Source organism: Stegostoma tigrinum, chromosome 25 (genome assembly GCF_030684315.1).
Source record: "Stegostoma tigrinum isolate sSteTig4 chromosome 25, sSteTig4.hap1, whole genome shotgun sequence".
In the NCBI taxonomy this organism is placed as follows: domain Eukaryota; kingdom Metazoa; phylum Chordata; class Chondrichthyes; order Orectolobiformes; family Stegostomatidae; genus Stegostoma; species Stegostoma tigrinum.
The window spans coordinates 22,417,120-22,432,828 of record NC_081378.1 but is presented as its reverse complement, the minus strand read 5'-3'; the positions used below and the strand labels follow the sequence as shown (position 1 = coordinate 22,432,828).

Sequence of the window (15,709 nt, the reverse complement as noted above, 5' to 3'; positions counted from 1 at the left end):
GGATGTTATTAAATTGGAAAGGTTGCAGGAAAGATCTGTATGGATGTTACTAGGACTGGACAGTTTGGGCTATAGGGAGAGGCTGGATAAACTGGGACTTTTTTTCCTTGGAACACAGGAGGTCGAGGGGTCACCTTATAGAGGTTTATAAAATCATTTGAGGCACAAACAGGGTGAATAGAAAAGGCCTTTTCCTAGGTTAGGGAGGTTCAAGACTAGAGGGTATGGGTTTCTGGTGAGAGGGGAAAGATTTAAAAGGGGCCTGAGGGGCACCTTTTTCACACGGAGGTTGGTGCATATACAGAATAAACTGCTAGAAGACGTGTTAGAGGCAGGTACAGTTAGAACATTTAAAAGACATTTCAACAATTACTTGAATAGGAAAGGTTCTGAGGGATATGGGCCAAAAAGATGCAAATGGGACTAATTTAGTTTGGGAACTTTGTTGGCATGACTGAATTGGACCAAAGGATCTGTTTCCGTGCCCTATGAGTCTGTGTTGTAATGTAGGAAACGTGACAGTTAAAACTAGACGACAAACTCCCACCAATATCAATGTGATAATGAGAACTTAAATAATCTGTGTCAATGATGTAGTTTGAGGCATGAAGATTAGCCAGGCAGTGGAATGGCTTCTCTGCTTTTGCTCAAAATAGTGCGGAAGAATCTTGGTCTCCTGGCTTGAAGGTGTTGAACATGTGAGAGATGTGATGGGTTGTGAAGTTGCATATTGAGGCGATGCATTGTTTATTTGCCTTTGGCCCGCAGTTCCTCATTTTCTACATTTTGGAGTGTTAAATTTGTCCCACTTAGTCTGATACTAGTACTGCATTGCACATTTGAAACTGGTCTGAATGTATGGTTAAGACTTTGTCTTTATTAATACAATATGGTGATCAATCTCTTAAGTGGAAGGGAGGTTTAGGGCGGCAATTCAAGAAGTTAGTGTCCAGGCAATTGAAGGCATAGCCCACCATGATGGGCAGTTTAAATCAAGGATGTTACAGCGGCCAGATTTAAAGAGATAAAGAGGATAGTTGGACTGATGAAAATTAGAGATATATCCAGAAATTATTTGAGTCGAGGCCAAGAAGTGAGTTGAAAGCATTAATAAAGATTTTAAAAATCAAGGTGTTGTTCAGACAGGAACCAGCATAGGCCTGCAACCAGAAGTGTGACGGATGAATAGATCTTGCTGTAAGGAAGGACATGGCATCAGAATTATGGATGACTTCAAGTTTGTAGAAGATGGAACATAGGTGACCAACTAATCATGCATTAGAATAATCAAGACTTGACATAACACAGGCATAATAAGTGTTTCAGCAGTTGAACTGAGGCAAGATCAGAGATGAACAGTGTCATTAGTGATGACACACATGCAAATATAACACCAAGTGTTTCAAACAGTCTGATTCTAGAATGTATGACTCAGAAATGTAGTTAACTGCGAACTGTAAACAATGATGTCAGCCTTCCCAATTGTAGAGAAATTTCTGTTCATCCAACATTGGATGTTGGGAAAGCGACCTGATAATTTAGTGAAAGTGAGGTCAGCAGAAGTAGTGGTGAGGTAGAGCTAGGTATTGTCAGCCTATATGTCGGAACTGAGTTTTCAGATTATATCAGTAAAATGCTGTTTTCACCAGAGAAGTAGAAGGAAACCTGGAATAAGTGTGCGAGCTGGGGGAAAAGCTATTGCAGGTAATATTCTAGCTGTGAATGCAGAGTTTAGAATGGAGCCAAGCGAGTGCAGTTTTACTCGATAATCTTGGAGAATTGTTGGAGATGGATGATGTGTTCAATCATGTCACAGCTGTGGACAAGATGAATTGGGATTGTTCACTATTATCATTGTCACATAAGATGTCAGATAAATTAATATTGCATTGCTATTGAGGTCATTAGTGAATTGAATCTTAGGAATTTTGTGCTTAATTTTATTCTTTTTTTTAATCCATGCTGTTTATTGATTTGGGTTAGATTTTTATTAAAAGGGAATATTGTCAGCTTATTGTGACCAAAGGAGCCAAGTTGCAGAGATCTTTTTGTGTGTAATATTTGTTTTACTATTTTATATTCCTGAATTGCTACACAGTTAGATTTTCATGTTTATCTGAACAGACCGGTACAAGAACCTTCCCACTGCTGCTCGAAAACTGCAGTTTTTGGAACTACAGAAGGAGCTGATTGATGATTTCAGGATTCGTCTGACTCAAGTAATGAAGGAGGAGACCCGTTCTCCTCTAGGATCCCGTTACTGTGCCATTTTGAATGCTGTAAACTATATTGCAGCAGTTTTAGCAGATTGGGCAGACAATGTGGTAAGAAAATTCCATTGCTATAGTAGTGAAAGAAAAAAATGTTTTTAAGGCAAGAAAGAAGACATCTGATTCAAAGTAATTGTATATGCTTCTATATCTCTGCCAATAATGTAGACCAGAAGAGCTCAATTCAGTGTTGTGGCATCAACTGGACAGCTTCTGTTTTTATCATGCCCTGTCACAGCTATCGAACTTTTCAAAGTACTTCATTAGCAGTTAATTAATTATTTTGCACACAGCACAATTCGATGTAATAACAAGTGAATGTCCAATTAATCTGTCTTTGGTGATTGCTAATGAAAACTGGCTAAGGTCCTTTAATGATCAGAATTGGGCAGAGTTTTTGTTTAAATAGTGATTGGAAAGAATAACCTGTTTAAAATACTACATTCTCACGTTGTCAGTCTTGATTATGCTATACCTGTCATTCGAGAGTAGGATTTCAAAATTTATTTTGTTAATCAGTGAAAGCAATTGAAAGAAATTTCTGGTGCACTTTAGAGACTTATCAATTAATTTTAGTAATTCAGGGGATGAGATATATGTTTATGAAATTGGTTCAAAGAGTTATTTTTCATTATAGAGATGTATTTTCCTTTTGTGTAGTTCTTCTTGCAGCTTCAGCAAGCAGCACTTGAGATTTGTGGAGCGAGCAACACTTTGACTGAATTACAGCTTGGCCAGCTGGCCTCTCTTGAAAGTTCTGTCTTTGATAATATGATTGATTTGCTAGAACGCCTGCGATATGATATGTTGACGCGACAAGTAGAACATGTCTTCAGAGAAGTGAAGGACAAAGCAAAAGCTTATAAGAAAGAGAGGTGAATATTTTGCAGTTTGAACTGCTACCTTTGTTGCATTGTCACGTATGACTGGAAATAAATGGCATATCAACTAACACATTAGGATTTCAAGACTTTAAAATTGTCATTGAATATTACTAGATTTATAGTATTAAACTGACATCAGTAGAGGACTAGTGAATGGGGACCAAAAAAAACAAAGGAAATAGTATTTCTGTGTAAATTGGGAGAAATATTTAATTAAGATTTTCTAATGCCTTGAAGTATTTTCATTTTATTGTAATGCCCATTAAAGGGGACAAATGTCATTTTTGTTCTGAATAATTATGAAGGATTCAACTTATTTCAAAACTAATGCAGTTATACAGATAGAATTGGAATTGGTATGCTTCATATTAAAGATTGCTTTCTGCGCCATCTCCACCTCTCCCTTATTTCTCTCTTGCGCTGCTGAAGGCGGTGAAATTTTGGGGTAGCTTTCTGGAATTTTACCCAAGGCAGATGGTCTCCATTAACAAAAATACCTAGTGTCACAATCAAGTCTGATTTTGGCCTAGCCTGACATCCATGTGTGTACTGTCCACCTGGCATTTACATAGTGTTTGGAAATCCCATTAAAAGTCAACAAACAATATAGGTCAGGACTTAAACTTGGGGAAATTGCACATTTATATGCCTACGGATTAGACACTGATGTCCATTGAACTATTGGTTAAAAATCAACATGTTGGCCCAGAATTTGGTATGAAAATAACACTGAGTCTGTTGACGCTCACCTTATATAAATGAATTAAATCCGGCATCAGTTTCTGCAATATGCAGTTGCATTGTTAAAATGTGGGAATCCATAAGTTGCAGTATTTTAATATTTTAGCCTGTATTTTCATAACACCTAAGCGATCTGAAATTTGAGAGTTGCCTGGTAAATTTCGTTACAATACTCTGATGGAATTACTGCCTAATAGAACACTTGCCATTCCTCATCAGCTGATATTTGATGTGATCTCCATTTCCTCATTAAGACGTTGTTTTTCAAATGACAAGATTCGAGTATTGTTTTGATTCAGTTTCTGAGGAGGCTGGGTTATATTATCTTTTTCAATTTCAAATCTATTGTATTTCTAGTCAGGAAGATGAGCTAATATATCAGCCTCATTCTCTTTGCCTTCGTCCTTTTAAATTAATTTTTAAAAATTTTTCCTGATTTTCAAATTACCTCCCTGTTTTGAGGACTCCTTTTCTTCCTGTCTAATTTTATGGACCTGAGATTTAGTCACAGCAAGTCAGGAAACAATCTAGAATTTTCTTTTTATAAATTTTTATTTCACTATTCCACTTCTCCATTTCCCACCTCATTCTTTGATCGAACTCTGTATAGTGAGACTGGTTTATAATCTGTATGAATATATCCAGTTAGTATTTTCTCCTTCAGTAACCCATCTGGAAGACAAATTGCATCATCAGCCGGCATCAGTGACTGAATACTTCCAGTGTCTGCTGACATCCTTATTGGTTTATCGCCTTGATTTGAAGTGTAATGAAATTTGAGTTGGATAATTGAATACAAAATTTGAATTTGAGGTATAAGACTTTTAGTGATTTAATTTTTCTTGTCAGTCTTCAAAAGAATTGTTATGACTGTCCTGATCCATCTTCCCCTTCTTAACATATCCCAAGGCAACATGTTCTCTTTGTTTTACTGTTTTCTTAAAGCAATCTATATTTTAAAAGTGATGAATGATCTCCTTAAACATTTGCCACTGATCCTCTACTGTATTATGTTTTAATTTGTTTTCCCAGTCCAGTCCACCTAAGTGAAATCTGACTTGACACCTTTGAAATTATCTTCAAGTTTAAAAACACTAATTTTGCATTCTAATTTCTCACTGTCAAACTGAATGTGAAATTCTATCATGTTATGGTTGTTGTACCATGAGGATCTTTTGATATTAAATCACTAATTATTCGTAGCAATTACTAATTATTCGTATTTTCTTTCATATTTCCAATATTTTCTTTATGAACATCATTACATTTAATTTGTATTTTTTGCTTTATGGTTGTTTATTTGGACCCTGTGTTGCTTGCCCTCCTCTCACATGCCACAGATCCCCTTTGGATGATAATATCCTGGAAAAGACAGCAGATTAAAGGAAATCACTGCTGACAGCCCCCAAAATGTATGTGGGTAACATGGCATGTAGGTCTGCATTGACCAAGCTCAATAATTGAATGAATTTCATTCACTTACAAAAGTTTATTCACAAATTTTGTAGGTGTATTAGCAACCAGTTTAAATTACAGGATTGGTATCAAGCATTTAAGAATACAAACAAAGTTAATGCAGTAGTTAGAATAGGGAGGATGCAACTAACTGTAGCTTGAACTACATAGGGATTAGCTCTGAAAAATTTCTTAAACATTAGCGTTGCTATATCATTTAAAAGAGTCTTCGGAGAATTCAAAACCATTGTGTTAGTATGGTTAGTTGAGCCATAATCAGTTTTACAAGGATCGCTGAATAATTGCTGTCCTGTGCAATATTTAGTGCTGGGCAAGCACTTTAGAATCAGTAAAGATTCTAATGAAGTAAGTTAATGTTTGATTATAATTGAGCCAATGTTCATAATGTTAACATTGTTCATAATGCGGCTTTTGCAAAGTCACAGTTTACAGTATTTCATCTGGCTGCAGAACATTAATTATTGCAGAAGGTTTCATACATCTAAGCTCAATTATTTGTATTCATAAAAAATTACAAATCATTTCTGACATATTCCATTCAAGAAGTGATACAAATATTTTCTGTGCTTGTCTCCCACATAAAAGAAGTAGGAGCAGGGGTAAGCCCTTCATCCCTTCGAACCTGCTCCACCATTCAAAGAAATCATGGCCGATCTACTTCAACATCATTTTTATGCACAATTCCCGTAACTTTAGTTGCTTATAATATGTAGAAATCTGTCGTTTTCAGTGTTGAACATACTCAATGACTGAGCCTCCACAGGTCTCTAGAGCAGAAATTTCCAAAGATTCTCCACTTTTCAAGTGAAAAAAATCCTCCTCAATTCAGTGCTAAATAGCTCACCCGTCATTCTCAGATTGCGTCTGCTGCATCTGGATCTCCCAGCAAGAGGAAACATCCTTCCGATACTTTGGACTAATGAGTTCATTGGTTATCTATTGTAGACTCTGTGTTTATACTGTATATGTTGAGTAACAATTGAGATATTGATAAAACTTCCTTCTGTTTGTATGTCTGTCTCTCTGTCTTCTGCCCTGAACCCATCCAAATGGGAAAAAGAACATTTTATTTGTTTTTCTTACAGTTGCAATATTTAATTTTAGATTTACGTTCTTATTGGATGAAAATCAAATTTAGACATGGAACCAACCACAATCAAACAATTATATGGCATTTTCCTGAAACTTGTAGATGACTTAATTATTCAGTCTCTGATAAATACACATTTTTGCAACTCAGATTGTGTTACTGTTATATTGTGACTACCATTTGGTGGTTGAAATAATTTGCATATCCCAGAGATGATCAAGTTATACTGTCAACACTACATGGTTTATTTATAATAGTGCTGCCAGTTTGTTCAGTTTATGTATAAAATTACTGTCACTTTGCTTATGTTAACTACTATCCATGAGCTCAGTAGTTAATTTCTGTGCATTTCCTAACTAGGAATGGAAGATTCTCTGATATTATGTATATATGATAGGAATGGCACAACAGGACCAGTAATGTGGCTTATTTGTTTTACAGGTGGTTGTTTCTGCCATCTCAGTCAGACCAAGCAGTGATGTGCTTGTCGAGTTCAGCTTGTCCGATGTTACTGACTCTGCGAGATCTATTGTTGCAGTTGGAACAGGAGCTCTGCCACTCCCTTTTTAAATCTTTTTGGCAGATGCTTGCTGAGAAACTTGACTTGTTCATCTACCAGGATGTAAGCTGCCACCAAATGACAAGTTATTTTAAGTTTTCACCCTACAAATATGTTAGTAAAGAAAGAAAGTTAGTGTGTTTTGGGATTTAAACAAAAAATGTTATTTCTATAATTAATGTCTCCAAACCAGTAAAACATTGCTGTTTCTGTATTTCAGGAAGCGATGATTCTATTTAAAGATTATTTAAAGTTTTGAATTTCACATGGAATAAGAAGTGAATGCACTCCCTAGCTGGTTTTAGATTGGTGTGCAAAGATGTGACCAAGTTACAAGTGCCAGTCTAAGAGGGAATATAATTGAAATGCATAGAATAGAACAGCTATTGGAAAATTTGGGGCTATGAACTCTGAGGCAGCAATGCTCATCTTCCTGTGCTGTAACACGCCTTCTCCTCCTCTCCACCCCACTGAGGAGTCTTGACAATTTTCAAGCCTGGAACTGGGGTCGAAGTGCTTCTCAAACTTCTTCCCACTAACGTGAAGTTAGAGTATAGAAAGCGACTACTTAACTTAACAATTTGTGTTAGTGTTTACCATCTATATGTGCAAATTGTCCTACTCAAATTTACTCACCCCATTTCACTTTCCTTTCAACCCCTCTTAGTTCATTCTGTTTCTATGAGAACAAAGATAAGAGAGTGTTTAGAGATGCAATTTATATTACAAGGGCTACAGGGGAAAAAGGCAGGAAGTAGGACTAGGTGAAATGCTTTTGCAGAGAGCTTTTATGAGTCTGTGGGCCAAGTAGCTTCCCTCTGTTAGTAACCATTCTATATCTCTTACCATCCATGTTCTATCAAAAACAATCGTCAAGAATTTCTTTTCATTTCCAACATCTGATACCAGAGACTAACCTGGTGAATGTGTACTGCACTGTCTCTAAAGCGTAAGTGTTTTTACAATATCACTAAAATGCATAAAGGTAGATAAATCCCTGGGATCTGATCAGATTCATCCCAGAACATTGTGCGAAGCTGAGGAAGAAATTGCAGGGCTCTCCAAGCAGAGATATTTGTATCAATGACAGTTACAGGTGAGGTTTCAGAAGACTGGAGGATGGTTAATGTGCCTTTATTTTAAAAAGGCCACAAGGAAAAGCTAGTGAACTACAGACCAGTGAGCCTAACCTTAGTGGTGTATAGTTTCTTGGAGGGGATTCTGACAGACAGACTCTACATGCATTTAGAAAGGCAAGGTCTAATTAGGAATAGGTAGCATGCCTTTGTGCATTGCAAATCATGTCTTATAAATTTGAGTATTTTGAAGAGGTGATGAAGAAGATGATGAAGGTAGAGCAGTAAATGTTATCTACATGGACTTTAGCAAGGTCTTCAACAAGGTACTGCATGATAGACTAATTAGTAAGGTTAGATCATATTGACTCTAGGGAGAGCTAGCCAATTGGAATTTTTAAAAAATGGCTTGACAGTAGGAGACAGAGGGTTGTTTTTCAGACTGGAAGCCTATGACTTGTGGATTGGTACTAGGTCCGCTGTTGTTCGTCATTTGTATGAATGATTTGGATGAGTATATAGGAGGCGTGGTCATAATGACACAAAAATTGGTGGTATACCGAAGAGTAAAGAAGGTTTTCTGAAAGTACAACAGGATCTTGATCAGCTGAGCCAGTTGGTCAAGGAATAGCAAATGGAGCTTAATTCAGATAAATGTGAACTGTATTTTGGTAAGACACACCAGGGCAGGACTTATGTAGTTAATGTTAGGTCCCCTAGGGAGTGTTGTTGAACAGAGAGAGCCAGGAATATAGGTATATATTTCCTTGAAAGTGGCATCACAGGTAGACAGGGTGTTGAAGAAGGCATTTGGCATGCTTGCCCTCATTGGCCAGAGCACTGAGTACAGGATTTGGGACGTCATGTTGTAGCTGTACTAGACATTTGTAACTTTAGGAATCCTAGTTGGCCTGAAGGGCCTGTTTCCATACTGTATATTTGACTCACAATGTGCAGTACAGCATATGGCATCCTTATTGCAGTGATTTGTAGCCCAGAACAGTTAAGGATTGCTGTTTTCTTCCCTGAAGTATATTGGTGAATCAGATGGGAGTTTTATGGTCGTTATTAGACTCTTAGCTCCAGACTTTTGTTGAATTGAAATACACCATCTGCCCTGTTGGGATTCAAACCCAGGTTCCCTGGTTCTCTGGATAGTCTAGTGACCATAGCACTAGACTGTTACCTCCTTCCAGCTGACATCCACACCCTGACCCAATGAATGCCCTTCTAAAATTGCCTATTTCTACCTTGTTACCTTCACCTCTATCTCCTTTCATCAATTGCTAAAACTTTCTTCCATACTTCCTCTAGATGTGACTACTCTGACACACTCCTGGCTATCTCTCATGCTGTAATCTCTATGAATTTGAGCTCATCCATAACTCTGCTTCTTGGATCTAACTTGCTCGAGCCCCATTCCGTTATAGATCTTTTTATCAACTTGTTCAAAGACATTATGACATACCTCTGGAGGATGTGACACTTGAACCCAGCAACCATTCATTTATATCACTCCTGGTTTGTGGACCTATACTGTTTCCCATTCAAACAAATCTTGGTTTTTACTTTACCTCTCTTCAGTGCCCATCATAGCCTTAACCTTCACAATATTTTAATCTCCCAGACCCCTCAGTCCATAGATTTGTGCATTTAGTTCTGACCTCTGAGTATCTCCAGTTTAAATCACTCCTGCATTGGTAGCCTAGTCTCCAGTTACTTAATTTAAAGCTCTGGAAAAACTTACTTACATCTCTTTGTCTCTGTCTTTCCTTCTTTAAGTTACTTCTTTGGTTATCTGACGTGATAACTTCTTATGTGCTTTGGCCTCGTATTTTATTTTTAATACTCCAGCAAAGCACTTCGGATGCTTATTACTTTAAAGAAGGTTCTGATGAACTTAATTAGAATTACAACAGCAGTCTGACACCTTGCACATGTGATCCATTCTAATACACCTAACCATATTAATGCTTCATGAAATGAGTAATTTGTGCATGTTATGAGTAGTTTTCAATCACATTGAGTGCTCACACTCATTTACATGAAACTGTTAAAGTCATCAGAGGTTACACTTTCATTTACTCTCTTGGGTGATAGAACACTCAGTATCTGTTTATCAATTATAATATCAGTTTTCCAGTTGACTAAAGACTGTATACAATAAAAAAAGTAAGGTGAATTTACAGCTGTAGTTTTGTGGCATGAGCTAAATTGATTTGAATATAAATACTTATTAAATCTAAAGTTTATCAATTTGCAATCAGTTACTCTTCACTTTTTAAATTGTCTTGTTTTTACTTCCAACTGCACAGATTATACTGGCAAATCATTTCAACGAAGGTGGATCAGCACAACTGCAGTTTGACATGACTCGGAATCTTTTCCCATTGTTTGCCCATTATTGCAAAAGACCAGAAAACTACTTCAAGCAGTACGTATATTGAGTGAGACCCTCATACTTTCTGACAGCTTCAGTTGTTGTATTGTTTGTTTAATGATTTCTATTTTGTTGCTTAGTGCAGACTTTTGTGAAAATATATCATCAGTTTCAGTGAGAATACAACCTGTTTCAACGTAGTTATTAGATCTAAAAGCTCACACTTTTCTGTTTTGAAATTGTGGTGATGTTGTAACTTGATAATTAAACTTGCTAAAAAAAATTTAAAAGTTTGCAAATGAATGCCACTTGGTATAAAATTTAGGCAAAGGAGGCGGCCCAACCTAGTGTGCGTGTGCAATTAGAATTATCTTGTTTCTCCATACCTTTCCTTAAATCAGAATACATGTTCAGAAGCAAATTGGATTAATATTTAATAGCTATTCAATGTACTTATTCTAATTTCCTACAACCTTTGTTTTTAAAGAAGTCCTCTAAATGTTATCTTACTGCTTCAGTCACATCCAGCAATTTCATGTCTGAAATTTTCTATTTACGTAAGTTTTCTATAAGTAGTTAAATAAAATAACCAATACGTATTTACTTTAGTGTTTAATTCTCTGCTACATTTCTTCGAGGTATGCTACACTTTACTCAATCTAGACTACTTTATTCACTGCTCACAATGCAGTGTCCTGTACATTAGGGTGATGAAATGCAGATTGGGTGACAATTTTGCAGAATATCTTCATCCTATCCAAAATGACCCAGTTGCCTTCCAGTTCAACTTAACTATTGAACTTCTCTTCTTAGCTGGCTGTCAACAATCCCTTTGTCTTTTTGCTTTTTTTTGTGTCTCCCTCTGGGTTCCTTTTCCATGTATCCACTCATTTCTTTGCTCTCTTTCTGTCTCTGTCTCACCCCATTCTCAGATGACCCCTTTCACCCCCCCCTCCGCAAAAACACACGCACACACAGGGAAACCACCTTTTCCTAACAGCTGTCAAATCTGCAGAAGGGTCATCAGACTTGAAACAATCATGCTGTTTTCCCTTCACACATGCTGCCAAACCTGCTGGGTTTTTCCAGCAATTTCAGTTGGAGTCAGATCTCCAGCATCTGCAGATTTTTCATAGTATTAAATTGGTTAATGTTCCTATTCAGAAGCTTCAAATTCATAATACATGCAGAAAAGTTACTGGTTACATAAATAAAAGCGAAGCTTTATTCATAATTGTCATGTATCATTTTAGAAGTTTTCAAAATCTCTTGAATTAACTTTGGTTGTCAGTCTGGTTTTCCTGTCTAGATTTAGCTTTAATTTTAATATCTATCATTTTATTGGGTATATTTTGAAAATCCTTTCTCAATTTGACCAAAGTTCACTTATTAGTAGTGCTCAATCACTTGGATTTCTCACTGAAGTGTTTTGTAATTATATAATTGTCAACTGAGGGCTCTAATGGGACATTATTAATGTCTCAATCTCTTAGCTCAGAGGCCTGGGTTCAAGGCCCACCTGCTGCAGAGGTGCATACTAACATTTCTAAACAGGTTGATTAGAAAATATCTTTGAATATCAATTGTGAGAGTTTATCTGGAATTGTTTTACTTACTGGAAACAATTTTCAGTTGTGTAAAGATTCAGTATTAATCAAACATTCACAATTTCAAGAATGTTGATTGAGATGAAGTATTCTTACTTTTTTTTACCCTAGGGTGAAAGAAGCTTGTGTCATCCTGAATCTGAACGTGGGATCGGCGCTGTTATTACGTGAAGTGCTACAGACTAATTCGAGCAATATGATTGATGCAGTTGCCTGTTCTGAATGGCACACAGCTACTGCAGCTTTGAATGAAATTGGAGTTTATAAACTGGCCCCACAAGATGTTGAAATCCTATTGAATTTAAGGACAAACTGGCCTAGTACAGGCAAATAAGTGATCCATTGATTGTCCGGAATATCATTGTTGCACTTAAAAATTAATTATATAACTGATGTGACTACAGGTTGTGTTCAGAAGGACCATGAGAACAGATGGACACCATAAGTGGTCACAACGTGGACTTGTAAATTAAGCTGTGACTAGAAATGCCAATCCAGAATGTTCTGAATTGTCCTATTGAATTAAAAATTATTTAAAATAGTCATATGTATTTTGAAGACTCAACTAAGTATATACATACACACACTCATACAACAATTCCTATGTGCTCTTGAGAAACTCCTGATGAACACCATCTTATACCACTGCAATCCATGTGTTTTGGCAAGTCTGGAGTGTTCAGCAATAGTAATGCCATTGAATGCCAAGGCAAGAAGTTTAAATTATATCTTGCAGAAGATGCTCATTGCCATTTAAGCAGCAAATAACATTTATGCCACATATCAGTCCAAGTCTGAATGTTGTCCTGGTCTTGCTGCTTATTGACATAGATGGATTTGAGTTACTTAAGAGTTGTGAGGAGTATTGAATAATGTACAATCAATCATTGGTGAACATCCCGTCTCTGATTTTATCATGATAGGAATGTAAACTATTATCTTGGACAGGACATGCAAAAACTCACTGGTATTGGCCCTGAGATGATTTTTTAAAAATTCATTTGAGTGTTAGTAACTAGGCCAATGTTTAATGCCCACATCCCTGTCCTCCAAATGTTACATGTTGTCAAATTTTGAACACTTTACAAAATGACAGATTGTGTTAAAAGTGATATTCCTATATTAAGTACATTCTTATCACATATCATCTACTGAAGTATTGACATCATGATAATTATGTAAAGGTTAATACAATAAAACATTATATCTGCACTACGTTGTAAACTCAATTACAATAAACTGCATTTTTGCATAAGAATGCTTCGTTAATTTTGTACTTATTCTAGTATCAGTTTTTCTCCTCAATATTAGTTCTGTTTTGGCAGTTTTATAGCTTTACTCAGTTCAGTGAGTTCATATGTTGTTTCTCTATTGCAGGTAGTCATATAGCAGTGACAAGGAAAACTGACAGGCTACAAATTAACTAGATATTGCGAATATAAAAGCACTTTCCAGGTCATTAGGAGAAAGGGATCAGCATTTGGGAGTTTGATGAGATGCAGAGGTGAGAAATTGCAGAGTTAGTAGGCGGAATGTACAGCAAAGCTTCTATCATAAAATCACCAGTGTGTTGTTGGTATGTAAATTTTAAATGGAATAATTTTAGATTAACTTACTTGTTGGGAAAGTAAAATTGGGTGATATTTAAAGTGGACAGTCAATCTAGTTGTCATTTTCCAGGTACATGGGATAAAGATTACCACCCTAGAGATAACATTGTTCCTTTAATCTAGTTGCATTTGAGCTATTTGAAAAGGCGACAGCTCACTGTGAACCTTATTCTGTGCCATTTCTTTTACTCCTCCATTGTGTGTTCTCCATTACTGTGTTTAGTCTGTTCTTGTTAAATATATACATATTGCAAGAATTTATGTAATGACAACTGCAGCTCAGTTGTGATAGAATGGGGCTAAAAGAACAAAACACTAACCCCAAAGTACTTTCAAACACAATCCAATGAATTAGAGTTTAAAATCAAGGATCAACAGGGAAGTCAATGTTTCAGAGCAGATGCAAGCCCTGAAACACAGATTTGAATGCTCTTCTGATGCTGCCTGACCTGCTGTGACCCCCCAGCTCCACACTGTGTTGACTCTGACTCCAGCATCTGCAGTTCTTGCTATCTCTGTGTGATGAATCTATTGGTTAAGCTGATACCAATCACTAAGTAAAATAAACCATAGCAATTTTCAGTTGGAAGTGAAGAACGCTTGTGGTGCAGCAGTATTGTCCGTTCCTTTAGGCTAGAAGGCCCAGGTTCACATCCCTCTTACCCAATGTGTCATAACATGCGTAAGCAGCTTTATTTCATTTTTAGAAGACTACAATTTCAGCTTGAAAATGGGACATTTATGCAATGTGAGCATTGTCAATACGGTTAAAAAATAAATATAATTTGTAAAACAAGTTCATTGAACACTGGAAAGAAATGATGAGATTAGTAGGTGCAAGTGAAACTAAGTTACGAGAAAGTCTCGTGTCTTGTAGACAACGGACAGGTTTTGAAGAGTCAGGAGGTGAGTTGCTCACTGCAAAATTCCTAACTTCTGAATTCATTGAATAGCAAGGGGTAACAGTTGGATTGTCTTTTATTGGAGATGGTCTTTCTGTGGTGCAAATGCTGCCTGCCATTTGGCTGTCCAAACCTGGATATTGACCAGGTCTTATTACATTTTGGACATACAATGCATCAGTATCTAAGGACTCATGTATGCTGCTGATTATCAACTGCAGTAATCCAAACGTTAAGATCCATTGCTCTCACCTAAGCTCACCTTCATCTTTGAGGATATACATTGGCCTTAATGGGCAGGTGAATTAGAGGTCTGTTAATAAATTTTAAAAATACCACAGGTGATTTGGTGGAGGAAAAGAAGCATTTGTATGCAAGAAACTTTAGAACATAGAGCATTACAGCACAGTGCAGGCCCTTTGGCCCTCGATGTTGTGCCGACCTGTCATACCGATCTCAAGCCCTTCTAACCTACACTATTCCATTTACGTCCATATGCTTGTCCAATGAGACTTAAACGTATCTAAAGTTGGTGAATCTACTACCGTTGCACGCAAAGCGTTCCATTCCCTTACTACTCTCTGACTAAAGAAACTACCTCTGACATCTGTCCTATATCTTTCACCCCTCAATTTAAAGCTATGCCCCCTCGGGCTCGCCGTCACCATCCTAGGAAAAAGGCTCTCCCTATCCACCCTATCTAACCCTCTGATTATTTTATATGTTTCAATTAAGTCACCTCTCAACCTTCTTCTCTCTAATGAAAACAGCCTCAAGTCCCTCAGCCTTTCCTTGTAAGACCTTCCCTCCATACCAGGCAACATCCCAGTAAATCTCCTCTGCACCCTTTCCAAAGCTTCCACATCCTTCTTGTAAGGCGGTGACCAGAACTGTACACAATACTCCAAGTGCAGCTGCACCAGAGTTTTGTACAGCTTCACCATAACCTCTTGGTTCCAGAACTCGATCCCTCTATGAATAAAAGCTAAAATACTGTATGCCTTCTTAACAGCCCTGCCAACCTGGGTGGCAACTTTCAAGGATCTGTGTACATGGACACCGAGATCTCTCCACTCATCTACACTACTGAGAATCTTACCATTAGCCCTGTACT

The 15,709-nt window shown here is 37.0% G+C and overlaps 1 protein-coding gene across 3 annotated transcripts in view; it reads left to right on the top strand.

The window, feature by feature from the left end:
- The window catches only part of rint1 (RAD50 interactor 1), a 40,026-nt gene extending 26,685 nt beyond the window's left edge, over window positions 1–13,341 (top strand). For all 3 annotated transcript variants that reach the window (XM_048554214.1, XM_048554216.2, XM_048554215.1), the window contains 5 exons: window positions 2,125–2,324; window positions 2,931–3,145; window positions 6,903–7,083; window positions 10,412–10,530; window positions 12,195–13,341. In XM_048554214.1, coding sequence (XP_048410171.1) covers window positions 2,125–2,324; window positions 2,931–3,145; window positions 6,903–7,083; window positions 10,412–10,530; window positions 12,195–12,417 — 938 coding nt within the window. In that variant the 3' untranslated portion in view covers window positions 12,418–13,341. The remainder of the gene's footprint in view (window positions 1–2,124; window positions 2,325–2,930; window positions 3,146–6,902; window positions 7,084–10,411; window positions 10,531–12,194) is intronic.
- Window positions 13,342–15,709: the final 2,368 nt, after the last annotated feature.